Here is a 22203-nt window from a genome sequence, read left to right on the forward strand (position 1 = left end):
TTTCTAAGCAGAAAAACCTTTTTTCCTCATCTAACCTCTTTTCATTTCATATGCTGTCCTGAAAAAATGTGAAACAAAGTAACATATTTATATATATCTAAAAAGTAACCCAAACTGCTGGTTTTGCTTGAATGAGAAAAATCTTTCATCTTGGAAATAGCATGAGAAGGCAAGGAGAAAAAGCAGACAATCGGATTCATTTACTATTTAGCCAAACTAAAAATAACTTAACGAATATATATACGTATCTATATAAATATTTTAGCCCAATGATAGAGTCCCTTCCCTAACAAAACTGTCCAACAGAAGATAAATAATATGAAGTGGCCTTTTTATTTTTTACCAGAGTGTCGAGAAGCCATGGCTCAGAGACCAAGTTCGGCAGCAGCACCTAGACCAGTCTTCCCTCAATCCCAGCTGATAAGACTGTGGCTCATTTGTGAACATACATTTAAGGGGAAGCAGCTAACACAAAAATAACCAAGAGCAGATGTCCCACCCCTCCCCAGAGATCACAACCTTAATCCCACTAGAAAATTCTTAACCATTTTAGGTGATCCAAGGGAGAAGAATAGGACCCAGTAAAAATACCAAACACTACATATAAATACCTGCAGAGCTACTCAGCATCCAAATTAGCTCCAGAGCTAGAGAGGCCACATAGAAAGTCATCCTTGTACCGGAATAAAATGTGGACTCAGCTCGGGCATAGCTTAACGCTGAGCCAACCTTTTTAATCCACTTTATATGCCTCAAGAGCTTGCATTTGGCCCTACCAATAATTCGTTTCTGTGCTGTTAATCATAAAAGTAACTATAAGAAATAGAATTATACTACCGGTATAATCAAAGGGGATGAACAGTGATCAGGGCATTACAGAGGTTTAACTCAGTGTCCTCCTTGGCATGCAGTAGAGAAGAGCATACGGAAAAGAAGTGCAATCGCAGCCCTCCCATCGTCTCCCTAGCATCAAATCAACCAGAACAGGACAGACACACACCCACAAAGCTACACTATGTATGCACAAGAGACTTGCCTTGCAAACGATATCTCTTGCTTTCCCCCCTCAAAGATGACAAAACAAAAACATAATGAAGACATCAAATAAACCTGTTTGAACAGCTCTCCTGGCCATCGCATCTCTATAGAGACCTGCAATCAGAAATGTGCTCAACAAAAAGCCTCTGAGTTCCTGCAGGATTCATGTCTTTCTCTGGCTTTACTCCTCACCTTTGCTCCCTCTCACCGTCATGTGTCCCATTCCCAGCACATAACCTCCCACAGTTGCTTCTCTACTCCCTTCAAGTTTCTGCTCTAAGACACTTGGTCACTGATGTCTCCTTTGATGACCCTATTTCTAATTGCAACCAGGCCCCCATCCCATCACACACTCCTACCCCTCCTTCTCAAATTGTCCTTTCCCACAGTCCATAGACCTTTCTATCACAGCAGCCATCACTCAGATCGCTCGCACTTGTCACCTGGCTCTCCCTTCTGCTCCGTGACTACGGGGATTCGGGTAGTTTCAACAACATGAACACTGCTCAGGCCCCAAGAGGTCTGGCCAAACTATTTGTCAAAAGAATGAATTACAAGTGGTTAAAAGTGCCTATCAAACCTCCAAAATAGAGTTACACCTGGAATCCTGAAAGTAGCTTTGATGATTGAACTTCAGGAAAGGCAGGCTGACCTTCACACTACCACAGGGCCTGGTTACTTAGTAGCTCCTTGCATTTTCAAGAGTGCACATAGCCACTCCAGGCCCTGTTAATCCATTTCACCCAACAAACTAAAGGCTACAGAAGTGTTTTGCCTGCTGCCGTGTTACTACAACACATAGTAGGTAAGCAGTAAATGTTCCGTGCTCCGTGGACAAATGAATAAGGTTTCCAATGTCATGGTTTTCACAGCTTCAAGAAAAGTTTACCATAAAGATAACTGAAAACTATTAGTAATTCATGTTTAACTAAAGAATGAAAAACAACTTAAGAATAAAATTAAATCCAGGAAGTTACAGAAAATGTACTGCATGTTAGTGTCAAAAAACAAGTTCAGCTGAGATGGTTGAGAGGCTAGTTCAGATGCCCACACCCTGGGGATACTGCTGTAGCATAGCATGTAAAGCCACCATGTGCATTACCAGCATTCCATGTGGGCACTGGTTCATGTCTCACCACTTCCAATTCAGCTCTGTGCTACTGGCCTGGGAAAGCAGCACAACATGGACCAAGTAACTGAGCATCCTAGTCAAGCCCCAACACCAGTGGCCATTGGGGCGTGAACCTGTAGATGGAATCTCCCGTTCTCTCCTCTCCTTCCGTATTAACAGTGACTTTGAAATAAATTAAATAAATTAAAAAAAAACACTCTGTAAATACCCACAATATTTGGGGTTTGACCACACTAAAGAAGGAACTAGGAAATTATTCAGGGTCTCCCATATGGATGGCAGGGACCCTACTATTTGAGTCGTCATGTGTTGTCTCCATGGATGGAGTTCAAGGCTTCTGGCTTCAGCCTGGGTAGCCCTAGCTGTTGTAGGCCATTTGCCAAGAGAACTGGTGGAGAGTTGTCTCTCTCTCTCTCTTCTCCTCATTCTGCCTTTCAAATAAAGAAATAAATCTAACAACAAAAAGTGACAAATCAATATGGACAGACTTACAGCCTTACAAATAAACATAAACCTAGTACTATTTTCCCTGAAATACTAGAAAAAATATGAAAGTAATAGAATTACTTCTTCACCATTAATTAGTCAATTGCAACAAGCCTCTCTGAGCTGCAAGAGAGTTCCAGCAACCACATTCATCCAGCTGCAATTTACATCAACTCTGCCTTCCCATGAACTTCAGGAAGCACGACCATTGTGTATCTGTCTCCACTGCTAATACTCCAAGCACGATACTAGCCCTTTCACCAACCAAAAAAGAAAGAACTCTTTCCAGTGTGAAAAATAATTTCTCAGTAAGAATTGTCAGCAACTTCTTTCCATCTTTGACCTGTGGTTCAGAAACCCTGAGTTGTATTTAGCAAACAGACACTTGTTTAACTGGAGTGTGAGCCAGTCTTGTTACACATTAATGATATGATGTTTAATAGAACCCTGAATAACCACCATACTGTTTACAAAGTGTCTTAAAACATGATTGGTGTGGCTGTGTGTTGTCTGGTGAACAATTCTCTTTAGTTGCCGGAAGGCCATGGCACACTCAGGATGATTTTTCAGTGAGTGCTAGACATCAAAACCTCTAAGCTCCCTCTTGCCTGCAATCCTCAGACAATCACTTCCTTCAGAGTTTATCTAAACATCCTTGTCTCCCAACATTCTGCAGATACATTAGAGCTTATCTGGGATTAATGCCATGCTATCCATTCAGTTATTTTATATGACAAACACGAACTAAACAGATGTTCTGCTATGTGACGAAATATTTCATGGGTTACAAAGAATAAAATACAGTCCAAGTTTACTACCATGTCCACCTAAACAAATCGTAAATAACGGCCACACATGGCAAGTAGTGTAAGACAGACACAGTATTATCAAGATGCTTTTAAAGACTTATTTGAAAGACAGAGTTACACAAAGAGAAGGAGAAAGAGATGTCTTACATCTACTGGTTCATTCCCCAAATGGTTACAACAACCAGGGCGAGGTCAGGCCGAAGCCAGGGGCCTGGAATTCCATCCAAGTCTCCAACATGGGAGGCAGGGGCCCAGGTATTTGGGCCATCATCCACGACTTTCCTGGTGCAGCCTGGACTCAAACGGCATCCATATGTGTTGCTGGCATCACAGCTGCACTGCAATGCCAGCTCCAAGACTTACTCATAAGGAAAGAGCATACCAGGCTTGCAGATCAGAAAAGATCTGACGTGTTTTGTGGCAACTGAGTGGTTCCTGAGAAACGGTTAAGTCTGTAATATGCAAGGAAAGAGGGACATTATGAGAAAATGTTATAGTGTGAGTAAACATAAAAGAATACAGGGATTGCTGCGGAAGCAGGATGGAGTTGGAGGTGGGCTGGGAGCAACAAAAGTATAGAACAAGGAAGTGGTGATACTCAATATTACAGATAGAAAAGCCAGAATGTGAACAGCATTTTTGCACCTGGTGCAAGGGAATGGTGAGAGCAGAGTGATGCAAGCACTGATAAGAATTGATCTCAGAGGAACGGAGTCTGGAGGCAGGGCATGGCTTAGATTGGCACTACACTACTCAGATGAGAAGTCAAGAGGGACTGGACAAACAAGAGGTGCTGGCAATCAGCATCCAGGAAAAACTAGCTGCGAAAGACACTGTGAGGAAGGACTGAAGGGGCTGATGAGCCAAAAAGGAAGGGAAGGAACAAAAGATTGCTCTCAAGTTCAGATTGTAGGTGATCAGGAACATAAATGGGATAATGGGCAGGTAAAGCGTATGGGGAAGGGGGATCTTTTATTTTGTTTTTTTGCAATAAGATTCTTCAGAGATGTTCATGAATTCCTTTTAGTTCAGGGGTGAGGGACTTTTTTTCTGCCAAGGCAAGTTGCATGTTTTTAGCATCATTCGCAAGCCATACATAAATCATCAACTAAAAAATTGACTTGCTACACATTTATTGAATTTAGAGTCCTATTTCTAAGCAGGGCCAGGCAAAATGACAGAAACCCAAATGGAGTCAATCTCCACTCCTGCTTTAATGAGCTCCAAACTGTCAATAGTAACACCAGTAAGATGACAATGGAATTCCATTGGATGGAATTCTTGCACTTTAATCATAGCTGCTTCACCTCTGAAATGTTACCAAGAGGATCACACTTCTAAAGTTCAAAGTGGTGGGTCTAGCATTGCAGCATAGTGGGTAAAGACAGAGATTGCAGCACTTGCAACCCATATGGGTGCTGGTCCATGTCTTGGTTGCTCCACTTCTGATCCAGCTCCAAATAACAGCTTGCCAAAGCAGTGAAGGGATGGTCCAAGTCTTTGAGCCCCTACCACCCACATGGGAGACCCAGATGGAGTTCCCGGCTTAAAGCTTGCCAAGCGCTAGCTGTTACTGTCATTTAAGGGAGGGAACCCAAGGATGGAAGATGTCTTGTTTTCTGTCCCACCCCCCCTCTTTCCCTACAATTCTTTGAGGCCAGCGTATTGGTTCAACTGGTTACTCCTGCACCTCCAAGAGCAACATCCCATATGGGTGTCGGTTCATGTCTCAACTACTCCACTTCCCATCCAGCTCCTTGCTTGTGACCTGGGAAAGCAGTGAGGATGGCTCAGAGCCTGGGGACCTTGTACCCATGTAGGAGACCCAGAAGAAGCTCCTGGCTCTTGGCTTTGGATCAGCTCAGCTCTGGCCACTGCTGCCATTTAAGCAGCAAACCAGTAGATGGAAGATCTTTGTCTCTCCTATCTGTACATCTGCCTACTCAATGAAAATAAATAAACCTTTTTTTATTTAAAAGCTCCAAGCTTTTAAGATACAACTTAAGATACAAACATGGCATTTGTTTCATCTTAATTTTTTGACATTCTTCTTTTGCTGCCTACTATATTAAAATAATACACTGCAAGTATTTTCCTCAATATATAGTCTTGCCAGGCTAGTAGCTCCTCCGCCAACAATTTCTCCTAAGTGACTCCAACTGCAAGATTAAGGCATCTAGTCATGCCCTATGATAACGATGTGATTCAACATTGAGCTCTCTGAAGTATTTCTTGTCCTATGTACTCTTGCCAGAAAAACCTCAGTAGAGAGAGCTTCAGCCATCTCATGTTCCTGTCAATCTTTAAGGTGGGAAGAGTACTTTTTCCTACTGACAAGTCCAATTGTGCAAAGTCACTGCTTAAATGTCATAATTCATGGCATTTCCTCTAAAGACTAAGATAAAGGAGCACATTCAGAGTCACATGAGGGCTGAGTTCATCAGACAAGGTGCGAATGAAAGCAAACCTTGAACTGTCTGCATCTCAGAAGAAAGTAAAGTATGGCTACGACAAGTGGGAAAAAATACATGAAATTAAATTCCACAAACAACAAAATGCCTTGACAGGGCTCATTTAGTCCTCTGAAAATCTGTTCATTTCAAAATGGACCAGGGATTACAAGGTTTCATTAAACTATTCACTCAAGGATTGAAACTTATACATGTGTCATGGAATCTGTCATCTGAGTTTTAGAAAACATCACCCAATGATTAGCTGTACTTCTGAATGCCTCCCTGTCCCAATAGCCTGTCCTTTGCTATGTCAAAAAGTAGCAACTATCTCAACCGCATCCTATAGAAATGAGCCTCTAATCAGAAATCACTATCACAATGTCACTGATCAAATACAACTTTCAAAACAATTAATTGTGATTTCAGATTAAAAAACAGTAGAGGTGCATTTGAAAGATAACTCATGAGAAAACCAAAAGAAAACAAATGAAAACTGAAATTAATTTTAGCATAAATACAAATATGGAATCTCAAATCAAAGGAAGATGAATGCTTCATGAAATCAAGAAGCTGGTAGGATAAATCTTTGTCATAGTTTAGGTGTTAAAATTCTCTTCCAGTCTATTTCTACCACCCACTTGTGATGTATCTGTTTTATTTCCATGTTGCCATGTGCCATGACTCAAAACACCCTTTCAGCCATGCTAAGTCCTGGCATTCACCAAGCCCACCTGTTCTGGACATTTCAAGCTGCCATTAGATGCTTGAAAGCTAAACATTCCGTGAGCCTACTCTAATTTACTAAGCTAATGTATATCCATAAAAGGAAAGAAGAGTGAATCAAATGAGAATTTGGTTGACTTTCTTCTGCCAACTTTCCCTGACAGCCACTATTTGTCTGAGCAGTGTCTCAATTTGGATTCCATGCAAGAGCGCAGAGTGCCAGGGTGATCTCTGGTTGCTGATATGTGAGCTCTGGTTAGATTTCTATCTTCCCTGTTGATCCACCTGCACACAGTGAGGACAGTCTAGCTTCCTCCAAAAGCTGCATTTCTATCTTCATAATGATTGCCCAATGACAAAGTTGGAAAGGTCTCCAATACCATCTAGGTCAAAGAACCTCATTTTCACAGAGGAAAACTGAAACCCAGAGATGGGCAGCTGACTTGATTTCCTGAGTTAACAACAGCTCTGGGTCTAGAATATGGTTATCTACACTCTGAAGGCGCCTTTTTCTTGCACCATACTGAACTGATTCCAGCAAGAGATCCTTACTGATTACAATGCAAAACCTGAGAATGTGCTTTATGGTAAATACGGCTCATGATCCTTCGACTTCAGCAGTTATCAGCAGAGGCGAATCTGTGTCCCAGACTCTGAGACTAAGGGACAGGTGTTTGATTTGCAGGTAAAAACAGTTAATAAAATCACCGTTACCATCACAAGAACAAAGTCAAAGGAAACAAACATACAAGAAACAGCAGTTAACAACAAATGAGAAACAATAGTTAACATAAAGCTGAGAGACACATGGCTGAGGATGAATGTAGGAGCAGTCTACCTGAAACATCGATACCTAAGGAACAAAATGATTTCAATACTCTCGAAGTTAAACCATGCCAAGCAGCAAGTACATGAAGGAGAAGGACAGGAACATGAAGCCCAGCAGCTAAGATGCAACAGGATTCTTAGACCACAGTAGCAGTGGGTACTGAACGACAAGCACTTGGAAAGACTAATACAGTCATTCCTCAAATCCCAACCCTTCTTATTCATTTTCAAGTTGTATGATACTTAAAGAGAACAAATACGTGCAGTGTGCACCCAGTGTAAATAAAACCAGATTGTGAGAGATGCAGAAATCAAGAGTGATGATGATCATTCCACTGCTTTCAAAGAAATTCAAATAAAATGGATCAGAATGGATCATTCCTATTTTTGAAGGTCCCCATGACAAAAAAAAATCAAGACTTAATTTTAAGATTGCCTGAACTCTACACTTTTAGTTCTAACACAAATATTATGAAACCTTGTCCTGAGTTAGTGAGTGTGCTTAAAGTTCCCTGGAAATAACTGAGCAATGACTAAGAACATGGAATTAGAGACAGGATGTCGAAAAAAAGATGCAGCCTCGATTACCTTTTGCTTGTACACTATTGAAGAATTTTATTAAACTTCCCTGTGACTCAATTGGGTCATGGGGAAATAAGGATACCTATATCACAGGACCATTATGACAAATAGAGCAGTAAATATATCTAACACTCTGAATAGTGGCTGGTACATAGTAAGTACTGTGTATTATTAGTTATTCAACTACTCTCTTTAACTATGGCTGCCTTGGGCAGCACATTCCTGCAAGCACACGTTATCCTCATGTTTATCAGTTTCTAGGGGACACGTAGTAAAGAGAAAACAACTTAGGCTCTTGACCAAAAGCCTAGTTGTAGACACTGGGTCTAAGAATGATAAGAATGCCAGAGACAAAACTGCAATGTCCTAGGCACTCTCCAAGCTTAAACTGGCCTGTAAGAGCAACAAGGAAAAGAAGCTACTTCTATCTACTTAAACAGCTCCAGTTACAATGCGTATTTTAGTTTTCTATAAGGTAAGCTAATTATGAATGAATACTAAAGCCATGGACCTGGAAGACTCTATCTTGATAGGGCACGCAAATGATGGTCAGCAGCTCAGGTGAGGTAGGGCTACTCACGCTGAGACATTGTAGCTTAGGTAAATTCGCCAACACCTCAAAGGCTCAGAAATGTCACAATCAAAATATGCATTGTCCACCCCACTCTTCACGCAAGATACATTACAGTGAAGCACCCTCCACTCTCGGTTTAAATACATGAAGTAGACTTTCAGGAAACTATCATTCGACCAACTCATGGCAGGTCTGATGCTATGCTGTCACTTGGCCTCTGGACAGCCTTCCATGACCCAGAAACCCACAACACTTAGTGAATTGCCAGATCCACAGATTTCACCCAGAGCCCCAAAGGTAATTCCCTACCATAAGGAAGGACTCCTCCAACCATAAGAATCAGCTCACCACAGGAAAAAATAAAAAGAGAATCAGGGCCCGGCGCGGTGGCGCAAGTGGTTAAAGGTCCTCGCCTTGCACGCCCCGGGAACCCATGTGGGTGCCGGTTCTGGTCCCGGCGGCCCCACTTCCCATCCAGCTCCCTGCCTGTGGCCCGGGAAGGCAGTCGAGGACGGCCCAAAGCTTTGGGACCCTGCACCATAGTATCGGCCCGTTGCGCTCACTTGGGGAGTGAATCATCGGACGGAAGATCTTCCTCTCTGTCTCTCCTCTCTGTATATCCGCCTTTCCAATGAAAAAATAATAAAAATAAATCTTAAAAAAAAAAAAAAGAGAATCAAAGTATCTCAACAGCATAGAGGTAAGAATAGCTCTAGGATAAGCTAAGAGGAGAGAAACAGCAGATTAATCCAAGTGAGGCTCCTTGAAAATCCCCATAACCTCCTCTCCTAGTGGTAACACTTGCAAAGACCCACAACTTCAATTCTAATCTCACATTACCAAAATCCTTCCCTTAGTTATTTTCTTCCAGAAAGTAAATAGATAACTGGTGAGCATAACAGGACGTAGCTTAATGACATGAAGTCCTTTGGCACTATCGGCAACGACAAATGACTCTGAAGAGTTTGCAACACATACTTCCTAGGCAGAAATTTCTAAGAAAGTTGTTGTTTCCTATGCTCACAGTGATTCTTTTAAAGTTTTCTGCATTCATGACTCCACCGAGTTTTCAAAATTTTATTGACACAATCTACGCTCCACAAAATTCTCTGCCTTAAAGTGTACAATTCATTAGCTTTTAGCATGTTAACTATCATCTAACTGCACGGCACCATCAACAAAAGCCTCCGGAGCTCTCTTAGCGCTTTCCTCTTTCGTAATCTCTGACCACACAGGAATTCACGACTCCCCTTTCTGTCTCTAAGAATGTTTCTTCCGGACATTTCAGAAAAATAGAACTATACAATACCTTGCCTTCTATGGCTGGTTTTGTAAACTTAGCAGACTATTTGCAAGGATTATTCGAGTTACAACATGGATCAGTACTTCACTCCTTATGGCTGAATAACATCGCATGGCATAGATACACTGAATACTTTTTGTCCAGTCATGAGCCTACAAGACATTTAGGCTTGCAATTTTTAGCTATTATAAATAACACTGCTGTAAACATTCTTTTGTGCATAGATTTACTTTGGTTATGTATATGTATTTTTGAAAAGATATGTAAGAGCTGTAGTGCAAATTTTTCCATCTATTGCTTCTTCCAACATTGACTTTTCCCTTCCTCAATGATACCCACTAATATCAATGTTGTCTTTATGCTTTCAGAGACATTGGGTATATAAAAAGTATGTAGCATATTAAAACACATGTATATATATTTTTAACATTTTAAATATGATATGTACTAGACCACCCCCCTGCACCTTGCTTTTCCTTTTCTATTTACTTCCAGATCATCCATGTCAGCAGATAAAGTGCTTCCATTTTTTATCATACACACAGCATTCAACTGTGTCAACATACACAATTTACTTAAACTTAATTTACTTAATATGTTGCATCTCAAGATACTTGCTTCCACACCTATTACTTGAAGCAATATTAAATATCTAAGCTTTTAAAAGATAAAATCAAACAATTATAAAAAGCAGTTAGTTTACTCAGATTACCTTCCTCTGATACCATAAACAAAAGTTTAAACTAACTCATAGAACAGAACATAGTGGGGTATCATGTGATATTTCAATATATGTATATACCAGGTAATAACATCTAATCAGGGTAAACATCTCCTGAAACACTTGACATGCTAAAGGCCTAATGATTTCAAGAGAATCATACCTTGTATTATCATAATCTATTACAGGTTGCATATCAAATTATGATTAGATAAGAGTAAGAAATTCTGGAACTGAACTGATTCCAGATCTAGTACTCATTGCACTAGATCACAATGGCTTGTCAGTAAACTAAAATACATAAATAGAAAACATAAACTTATTATAAAATCCTTACAATGACAACGACCACAACATATATTCATGTAATCTTCAGATTAATGTCAATGGAGGACTTACTTCCCCCAAGTTAAGGAGACATCTTAATGTTCTATGAACAAGACTTCAGGCTGAAAAGCTATCAAGTACATATGGTATTTGACTTTCAAATGTTCATGTTGTCTTCTCTATTTTAAAAAACGAAAGGTGGCCTCCCAGCTGGGGATTATAATGGAGCAACCTGAGCTGGGCACAAGCCCTTCTGGATGATTAACCTGGCACCATGTCATCGATGCATACCACCAGGGAAGTGCACAGCTCTGAGTCACACATCTGACCTTAAAACTGCATGCTGGGAGAGCAAAACACCATCCTCCCATGTTACATAAATCTGTCAAAAATTTTTCAACTATATCAGTCTCTGAGTTTTAGATTAAACATGTCTAATTCTCCTTTAAAGCAAGAGTAGCTCAAAATCTATAGCCTCAAAGGGCAGTTTTCTGAAATGAACCCTTAGTCTTCAAAGGTCACATAAAACCAACTGAAACCAGGAGATCCCTGATGGCTGTTTGCCACTGAGTTACCAATTTAATTCAGACAAAGAAAGGTCACCAGCACTCAATTCCAATCTCACAATGCACTGTAAACAAAATCACTCTTTGGATTTCAGGAAATGGGTTGATGTTTCTAAATCATTTTCATATATGCAAACCATTTTGAAAGTACACATACCAGCTAAAAAATACGCATCTTCAGTCACAGTGTTGTGGCAAACTGGGACTACACTAAGATTGCAAACCCTTACCTCTAAACTGTCTACTTATTTAATGTCACAAATAAATGTTAAAAATCTATATAAATGATCAGATTTCATCAGGAAATGCACAAAAAAGAGATTGGCTTGGGAGCTGTAAAACAGGATACTTAATTCTCAAATGTTTGTAGCAGATTGAAATTTCACTAAGATTTAGCAGAATTTAAAACTAAATAATTTTAAAATTGAATTAATTTTGAGCTTTCATTTAATGAAAAGAACAGCAAGTTTTGTTCATTTTATTCTGTTACAACTCAAGTAAAGAGACATGAACACTGTAACAAAGAACCCCAGAATGTAAGCTCTGCCCCTATTGAGTTGCTTACTAGCCATATTTTTTTTTCCTTGTCTATGAAACAGGGAAGCTAGTATCTGCCCTGTTTTGGCTACAGAATTATTTTACAAACAGAAGTGAATGATATGTGCCCAAGCACTGCATACACTGAAAAACAATAAATGATGTATTCATTTAAAAATTACATCTATGTGCATAAACCATCCTTTGTACCTAAGTAATGTGTTCTGATTTTACAAAGGCACCTAATTTCTCACATGACTCACACAATTTTCACAAGAAGTGTATGTGCGCATGCACAGAACATCTGTCATCATAAAGCATATATCACTGTAAAAAGACCAGAGTTCTCTACGATAGAGCTCCTCTCTCTTTTCAGCTTACATTTCCAGAAATATACAATTTAGAAAATACCAATATGGATATTTTAACTTTGCTAAAGAGTCCAGCTATTCAATATTCTAGTATTTCGTTACTTTTTAATTCTTTGCAAAGGCACAAGGAGCTGGGCGCAAATGCATACCAAGCAAATACAACATAATCCGCCCCCTCTTTGCTTTGATCTAAAAATCAAAAGCATACTCCTCTGCCTACTTCTCCAGGGTATTTTTAGTTCCTTTAAGTTACTGACATGGTCAATCATTATTTACAGAGAAATAATTTGGAAATAATTTGGAAAACCCTCAGCAAAAGAAAAATTAAGGTTAAGACTTTTATTCGGAAAACATGATAAATAAAGTAAGGAATACTTTTTACATCTGTTGTTGAAAGAGCTGAAGCTTTAGTAACAACTTGAAGAAGTGAGTTAATCCCTTTGTCACACAGCCAGGACAGGGTTTATTTTCCTACTGTTATGGTGGTAACTTAGAGCACACAGGACAACAATATCAAATATCAATTCCCTCTGGAGTTGTAACTTTCTAAATGTAGTAATTAGTAATTTCTCAAGATTGTCATTTAGCATAGAAATACTCTCTACACAGCAATTTGAACTTCTGTTCCACTTTCTATATCAAGTCTTCAAATATGATTAAACATAAAATAGGTACTATTTTCATGAAGTAAGACTACAGGTGATACAGATGGATAAACTGACATATTTAAAAGATTAACTGTCTTGTCTTGAGGGGGGAGGGCAGAAGCAAAGTCAGACTAAGAATAGAAGCTCAAGTTCTATCACCTGTCCCAAGCATAAATCTAGAAAACTGTCCCACCTTCCAGGCAGTTTTAAGTACATCATCTAATCGATTTGGGGTATTTTAAACATACGCCTTGCAGTAAGAAAAGTAACCTTCCATACTTGTGAAGCATCATTTGTTTAAGAGTGATAGCTATAATAATTGAAAAGTTTGATAGTTTCATGTTGGTTTTTATACTTCCAACCAATAGGACCCCAGCCAACTTACTTGTCTTAAATCAATAAACAGATCATTTGTGCTTCTTTAGAATGAGTGGTACTGCAATATGAGCTATAAAATATGAAGTATCCATATTTTATATAGATTTTATTTACTCTTTTCAAATTCAATTAAATTCTATGGGGAGCATAATGTTCATATTCAAGTATATAATAAAATAATTCATATAAAAATTCTTAAACCTGAGCTATAATAGAAACCAGAGTCTAAAACTCAATTCTTACACAGTATACAGTAAATCACTTATATAGCCTTTGTGATTATGAAGCAATCACAAGTTAGGTCACATTCTGAGATCAAAAAAGCAAGTCAGTAGTGAGGACATCAAAACTTCAACTTAAAACACTACTCCCAAGACCAAAGTGTATACTTTTCCATCAAGCCACTAAGTTTTTACGGGTTTTAAAGGACCATGTGTTTGAACTATTTTACAAATGTGTATAAAATGTATTTTACAGATAAGTTCACAGAATCGTATATTATGATAAAACGATGCAAAGGTTTCCTTTCACAGCCAACAAATTTATCTTTTAATGTTATTTTTCCATGATACTTTTAGGACACTGATTGATTTAAAAGTCAGTATTACAGAGGCAGACAAAAGGAAAAGGATATCTTCCATCTGCCAATTCATTTCTCAGATGGCCGCAATGGTCAGGGCTGGGCCAGCTCCAAGCTGGGAGCCAGGAACCTCATCTAGGTCTATCATTTGGGTAGCAAAAGTCCAAGGGCTCAAGCCATCCTCTGCTGCTTCCCTGGCCATCGGCAGGGATGTGGATGGGAAGTGAAATAGCCAGCACATAAACTAGCACTCTTATGAGATGCCAGCTTCTCAGATGGCAGCTTTCCGTGCTATGCCACAATGCAGGCCCCCTTCTGTGTAATTTTGGATGTCCTCTCTTACATCTAATCTCCAAATTCCCCTCCTGCAACTCCCATCTAAACTCTGCCCCAAATGTAACTTTTTGTTTCTCTCTATTCAACATTCTTGGACCACGCAGACATTGGGAACATAGCAAAGATTTGCTTCTACCCAAGCAATAGCAGCTGGAAGTGACACAGAAAGAACAGAGTAGACCCCAACAGAGTGGGAAAAAACGGACTGGGAATGATTTCAAATGATTCCCTGCCAGCTAACTCCAAAGTGCTAGTGAAGACTTACAGAGGGAAACATACCCAATCAGTCCCCTGGGCCAAAGGACAGTGTTTGGATAGAATTCAGGAGATTGAGAATAAAAAACAAGATAGCTTTGCAGCAATATAGAGATTGTTTCCACACAAACAGCCAAGGGTCACCCACTAGAACCTTTCCTCTTCATTCCCTTCTCCTTGTTGAAATTGCAACCATTTTTTAAAAATAATTTGTACTTTGAAGCCGACACTAGTAATCTATCAAGCTAAGCCTCTGCTTGCAGTGTCAGCATCCTATATGGTCGCCAGTTCAAATCCCGCTTGCTCCACTTCCTATCCAGCTCCTTGCTAATGGCCTCAGAAAGCCGCAAAAGATGACCCAAGTGCTTGGGTCCCTGCACTCACATGAGATCCAGCTTCACATCAGCTTAGCTCTGGCCATGGGGGCCATTTAAGGGCAGTGAACCAGCACATGGAAGGTCTGTCTCTCTCTTTTTTCTCCCTCTGTAGCCCTCCCTTTCCAGTAAAAATAAATAAAATCTTTTAAAAATAATTTTCAATAAATACATTGACACCAATGTTTGGCATTAGAGCCAGTACAATTCATTGCTCTTCTAACTTTCAAATGCAATCAACTTTATGGGAGTAATCAACACATGATATTTATAACACTTACAGATGCTCCTGCTTCTCTCTAAGAAGTCTAAGACAATCAGTTTCAGTCGCTGATGAAAGCAAAATTGACAATCGTACTCCATCCTTATTTGGGGATAGGTAACTAACATCTGAGTCACAAAAAAGTTCAGATTTTAAAATACACCATCATTTCTCCAACTCCATGCCAGAAATCCAGAAAAAAATGTTACTTCCAAACCTTTTCCCATTAAAACTGAGTTATTTATTTTACATTGTTCTTTCACTATATTCTATGGCAATTTAGGCATAGTTGTGTAAAACTCAAAAAGCTCTTCAAAAATTTCTCAAAAAACACATATCATGAGAAAACTAGGAGTTATTGTTATAGCACAGGAAGTAAAGCTGCAGTCTGGGAAATCAGCACCCTACATGTGTGTGTTTTCTATCCTGGCTGCTCCGCTTCCCACCCGGCTCCCTGTAAATGCAGCAGAGGCTGCTCCGAGTTGGGCCTCTACACCCACATAGGAGACGCAGATGAAGTTCCTGGCTCCTGGCTTTGACCTGCCTCCTCAGCCTTGGCCATTGCAGCCCCTTGGGAGGGAACCAGCAAATCAAAGATCCTATCTCTGTCTCTCTGTCTCTCTCTCTCTCTCTCTGTAATTCTTTCAAATAGAATGAATGTTTAAAACAGGCATGAATTTCAATTTTTTTACACCGAAAACCTCGCTTTTAATTCATTCCACAATTTTGTACCTTATATGAAGTTAATCACTAAGGAAATCCAAAAGTATTGTTTATAGATGAACAGAGGAATGAAGACACGTGATAAAACGAGGACAGTAACCTATCAGCGGTTGCCTCTACATGAGGGTTGCACAAGTGACCCGTTGGAGTAAATTACATTATAGGTATGTCAAAATCTTTACAACTCCACTGCAGCTACATTGAAGCAGCTACTGATTTCCCAAAGGGAATGGGGTGCAATCTGGAATAAAAAACCCAAGTGAGTTATGTTAGCTTGTATAATGAAAGATGTCAAATTCACATTAAAGTTTTCCAGGCACAAAGAAGTCAAGAAAATCTCAAACTGAATTGCAATATGTATACTTCAGACTTGTGTTGAAAAGTTTGGATCATGGACACAGAGAGGACTCTTTCTGAAGGTAACCCATTCACACAACCCCATCTGAGGGATGACACTGTAGCCAGCCTCCAGCTTCCTGCCCATCTTTCTCCTTCTATGGTTGTTTCAAGTTTAAAGCATATACTCATCTGTTTCCATATTCCTAAAGGTACCAGGAATAAAATCTAAATATAACAGATGGGTAAGAACTCATGGTAAGTGGAAACCAAAATGTAACTTCAGCTCTCCCAGGTCACTGCCTTAACACCCATGGCTTTAGTGTAATGGCCCTGCTGTAGACCTTTTGTCTTTATTCCCTCAACAGAAATACTATCCTGACTTTAATGAATGACAGATAAGTGTTATTCAAAATCTTATTTTAGGTTGACATTAATAGGCTTAACTTCCTTTAAAGTCAGCAAGTATTCTCCAACATGTTAAACTTACAAAATTGCTTAGTGTATCTTTTATCCTTTTCTACTTTTATTAAGTATTCCACACGCTTTGTAAAAATATAATTAGATGCTGATGAAATATCTAAAACATGTCTATGAATTTCTAGGGTTTCAAGGATCATAAGGCGAAACCACTAGACTAGAAAGAATCTATTTGTGTTCTTATGTTTATTAAATTATGACACTTAGATATTATAAATAGCTACATGAGCCTCTGCAGACTTTGTATAAGAAAGTGGTGCCATAATGATAACTTCCTAATTCTAAACCTACCTAACCCTACTTGTATTTCATTGTTATAGTAACCAACTCCACTCATATTTCACTGTTACAGTACCTAATTCCAAGCTTTTGCCCTACTATCCACAAACCTAGTTCTCCAGTTTCATTCTTATAAACAATTTAAATTTATATGCTAATCTTCCAATACAGAGCAGAAAGGACCAGCATTACGTACAAGGGTATTTCAAAGAATTTATGAAAAAAATAAAATTAATAGGTACATTTATGTTGGTGCACAAATGGCAATCTGTACACATTTTTTCATATGGTGCATTTTCTAAGAACTTCCTGAAATACCTTCATGAATGTTTGTATACTTACTAGCATTTAGAAACAAATGGAGACTCCCCAGAGTCTCAAAACTGACCATATTTCCCATTCTAATTAATCACTTTGTAGCAGCCACTAAAATAAGTGCTAGGATGTCAACTAATCCGATAGCAGCTCTGAGAATGTCAAAATTGAAAGCCACATAATGACATGCATGCTGAAGTGTTTAGAGGTGATATGTGTGTGTGGATGCCTATAGCTTATTTTAAAATGAGTCCAAAAATATAAGACTAATTAAGGGATGTGTGATATAGTAAATATCATGAACTATTCCCTTTCAGAATATAAGTGGCAAAATTCATGATAAAATGTTAGAGAGAAAAATGATGCCATCTTAAATGAGGGAGAAGGGACATTCCATTTAAGGATATCCTCCAATGTTACTAGGCATATGAATATTAGAGCCATATGGAACGAAACAAAGATGTCAAGAGTGTGAGAGCAGAGCCCGGCGCCATGGCCTAGCAGCTAAAGTCCTCGCCTTGAACGCACCAGGATCCCATATGGGTGCCGGTTCTAATCCCGCAGCCCTACTTCCCATCCACTCCCTGCTTGTGGCCTGGGAAAGCAGTCGAGGATGGCCCAAAGAATTGGGACCCTACACCCGTGTGGGATACCCAGAGGAGGGTCCTGGATCCTGGCTTCGGATCAGCATAGCATCGGCCATTGCGCTCACAAGTGAATCATCGGATGGAAGATCTTCCTCTCTGTCTCTCCTCCTCTCTGTATATCTGACTTTCCAATAAAATAAATAAATCTTAAAAAAAAAGTGTGAGAGCATAAACGAAGGAAACACATAGATTCTTGCTCTCTAGGAAACTGGCAACTCTTTGGAAGGAGGTACAAATTGAGAGAGTAACCCCAACAACTTCCTTACTCTTTGTGCCTTAACTGTACCAATGAGAAAAATGAGAAATTTTTAGAGGACTAAAAGAGGCAGGCATCTGGCAACTCTATAAGGTCTGACAGAGAGGGCAGAGCTAGGAAGCCAAGAGATTTCCTGTAAATATTACAATGCACTGTTTTCCAGGTCAGGCATGCCATAACGGATGGTGGAGATACTTTAATAATTTAATTTTGTATAAAAGGCAGATTTACATCTGGAAGACAAAACAGAGAAAAAAGAGAGATTGTCCATCTGATGGTTCACTCCCCAAATGGCTGCAATGGTTCACTCACACTGAGCCAACCCAAAAGCAGGAGCCGGGAGCTTCTTCTGAGTCTCTCATGCGGATGCAGGGCCCCCATGATTTGGGTCATCCTCTGCTGAGAAAAGAAATGGAGCAGCCAGGACTTGAAGCAGCACCCATGTGGGATGTCAGCACTACAGTCAGGAGATTAGCGTGATAAGCCACCACATTGACCTTGGAAGTATTTTTTTAAACAATGTAGGGATCGGGGCTGTGTCATAGCAAGGAAAGCTGCCACCTACAGTGCCAGCATCCCATACAGACACCAGTTGAAGCCCCAGCTGCTCCACTTCTGATCCAGCCCCCTGCTATAGTGTCTGGGAAAGCAGCAGATGATGGCCCAAGTGCTTGGGTCCCTACACCCATGTGGGAAACTCTGAAGAAACTCCTGGCTCCTGGCTTCAGATCAGCTTAACTTTAGCCATTGTGTCTCTATGTCACTCTCTCCCTCTCCATTTCTCCCTCTCTGTAACTATGCCTTTCAGATAAATAAAGCAACCTTTTAAAAATGAAATGGTCCATAGATGTTTCCAGTGAACAAATATCCTTACAAAAGGTTCCCTTCTATCACTTCTAAACTTTTTGGCTAAGATCAAGTGAAAAACATTCTCATATGAAGAAGTTCTTCTAGACAGTTCATTTATATTAGCTCAACAATATTTTATTTCATTGAAAATAAAATTATTTGTTTGGGATGAGGGGCATTGTGCGCACCATACTCATCTGAAAGCCTTCTTAGGCGTCCTAATGTCATGTGCACTTGGCTCAGGATCGCACTTTTGCAGAATCCAGTCAGGACCCATTTTATATGTGAGGCAGTTTGACTCCTCAAATGAAAATAAATTCTTTCTAAATCACAGGCTGGGAAAAGGAGGAGATGGTAGAAGAGGTCAAAATCAAGTCTGTAAAATCCCAGACTCAGATTTAGTCGTCATAGAAACAGGGGAGATAAATAAACCAGTAACCTTAACACATGTTCTGCACCTTTGCCAGACATCTCTCTGATTTCCCATTATTTTTGCATAAGTATCTTTCAGTCCAAACACAACTGACTCTTGAAGACTACAAAACCAAACAGAACCAGGCCCAAAAGAAACACGAATGCTCATTCAAGCAAAAGGCAAGGAAAAGAGTTGAGAGCTACCCCTTTGGGCAATGTGCTCTCCGTTTCCCTTGAAAAACGATTGTGACATGAAGCACAGTGGCAATGACATACAAGGAAAATATGTGGTGCCAAAGCCAGAGGAAACCATGTTCAAAAAAGAAAAAACAGATATGAAGCAACTGACCTAATTAAAAGAAAAAAGTGTGCTTGCAGAGGAAGCAAGCGTATCTGAAACAGAGTAGTACAGAGCAAGGAAACGGGCCTCGTGTAAGAAAAGCTGACAGTCGTACTGGGAGCTTTGGGGGCTCATCGAGACAAAAGCATGAGGTGAGCAGCTCTCCTGAATTACAGCTCCACTCAAAGTTTCCTTAAGCATACATTAGACGTTTAGACATGAAGATTCACTGCCTGCCTGGCACACATCAACTAAAAACTCTGAAACAAATAGTTGAACTTTTTTCACGCGAGACACAACAATGCTTTCTATCAACTACAGAACATCAGAAGAGAAATGGGTGCTGATGTGTGATGGAACAAGACAAGCAGGATGTAGCTATATCATGAGACTCCCATGACTGGGCACCAAGAAGTCGTCTTCATACTTCATAATGATTTACTAAGCATCTACTATATGAGAAATGGGAATAGCCTGCTTGGAATATGGAGTTGACATAAGTTAGTGAGAGTAGAAGACTCTCAGTCCCTAACTGAGCATGCTGAAATAAATGTGTAAGACACATCGCAGTAACATAAATAAAACCTTAAAGTAATACTTACATCTTTCCATACAGCCCCATTTCTTCCACATAATACACCTTTCTTTAAATGGTTATAGTCACAACATCTGTACAAACCTGTACCCTGCAATTTTCAGTAATGCTATATTATATAAGCTTTTAAGACTGCTATGCAAATATCAATACTGTAATTTAACACATTTATGAAATTCCACTGTATGAATGTATCACAACCTAATTAGTAAAAAAATAAAGTACGTTGAACATGTAAACCATTTCTCCAATTCTAATTGTTGTTTCCCTCCAAGAAGGATTCTGATCAATGTCTATTAACACGTGGCTTTTTTTCTTACAGTAATTTATGTCTTACACCTAGAGTGTCAAAATGAGGATCAACGGCTCAAAGGGTCCCAGTGTTTGTGACTTTTCCCATTACTGTTATATCAAAAGGTTCTGCACTAGTTTACAGGGCTGTGAGCAATGAGGAACTACATATCCCTTTTGAGATAATCAAGTAAGCATAGAGCTTTCTTTCCATTTTTTGTTGACTGAATAACTAAAAAGCAGACTTTATTGATACTTGAATACACTCGTCTTTGTATACCAAAAGGCCTGAACGACTGCCGTGCATTTATCTGTTTTGGGGTAAACACGAACGTCTGTTAACCCATCTCTGGAAGGTTTCATTCAGCCAGCAATGATGAAGCCCCTACCATGTGCCAGGCTTACACTCTGCATAAAATAGAAATTATCTTGCTATATATGCCACAGATTTTTTTCCAGTGTGTTCTTTTCTCATTTAATAATACTTTTTATTAACCACAGATTATAAATATTTAAATTCGTTGATCTCTTCATCATTTCATGACTTAAGATTACCATATAGAGAGATTTAATCATTTATTTTGCGTGGTCTAACTTTCAAATTTTCTAACAGTCCCACAAACATATTCGTCTATAATTATTACATTAATTCATGAGTACTGACCTTTTAATGCATGCAGTTTTTTACCAGAAATAATTTAATACAAATACAAATTCTAAATTAATATAAATTTTGCTTTTATGTGTTATGCCGTAATAAAAATAATGTTTTTTCCTACTTACCTTGCCACAACTCAAAATAAACCTAGGTTTATATGGGAAGATTTGACCTCAACAGCCTGGCTAAGATCTTCTATTTCTCAGGCCACAGAAAGAGTGAGGGTTCAAGAGCTATCTAGAGGATTCCATACCTGTTGATGTTCCTCTTCACTAGAGACCATCTGTTGGCATCCCTTTTCCTCTGAAATATTAACCCTGAAACGCTTTAATGCACCCTGTTAAAATGAACTCTATACAACATCACACACCCAGAAGTTAGCAACCTGAGTCCTGGTTGAGAGAAAGGACAACCTTTAGTTTGTAACCTCAAGTTTATTTATATAGCCAGCATGGGAAACTCATAATTCTGTAAGAATAAAACATTCTGATCATGGCAACTGACCTCTTACCCTAACTATCACAGATATGGCAGCAGAACTCAATAGTACATGCTCCCCCTAACAAAACAGTGCCTATGTGCTCCAGCCTGGTATTGCCTAACAGGAATTCAGACTCCAAAGTGCCAGATCTTCTGATATTTCAGGAGAAACTTAAAATATCTGGATTGTTTAAAACGGTGAAATCTCTCCATTTTGCAATAATGGCAATTCACTCATACTTTCAAAGGGCGCTTTTG

The 22203-nt window shown here is 39.4% G+C and overlaps 1 protein-coding gene across 5 annotated transcripts in view; it reads right to left on the bottom strand.

Annotated features, from left to right (window-relative positions):
• FHL1 (four and a half LIM domains 1) overlaps nucleotides 1-22203 on the bottom strand; it is a 62652-nt gene that overhangs the window by 12160 nt on the left and 28289 nt on the right. For 2 of the 5 annotated variants that reach the window (XM_040999637.1, XM_040999631.1), the window contains exon 1: nucleotides 344-377. The exons of 1 other annotated variant lie outside the window; for it this stretch is intronic. In XM_040999637.1, the coding sequence (XP_040855571.1) occupies nucleotides 344-362 (19 nt within the window). In that variant the 5' untranslated portion in view covers nucleotides 363-377. Of the gene's footprint in view, nucleotides 1-343; nucleotides 421-611; nucleotides 713-22203 lie in introns of those variants that run through there. 2 more of the 5 variants (XM_040999635.1, XM_040999636.1) reach the window with 2 other exon arrangements.

This window comes from Ochotona curzoniae, unplaced genomic scaffold (genome assembly GCF_017591425.1).
Source record: "Ochotona curzoniae isolate NIBS_2020 unplaced genomic scaffold, NIBS_Ocur_1.0 scaffold_1852, whole genome shotgun sequence".
Classification (NCBI taxonomy): Eukaryota; Metazoa; Chordata; class Mammalia; order Lagomorpha; family Ochotonidae; genus Ochotona; species Ochotona curzoniae.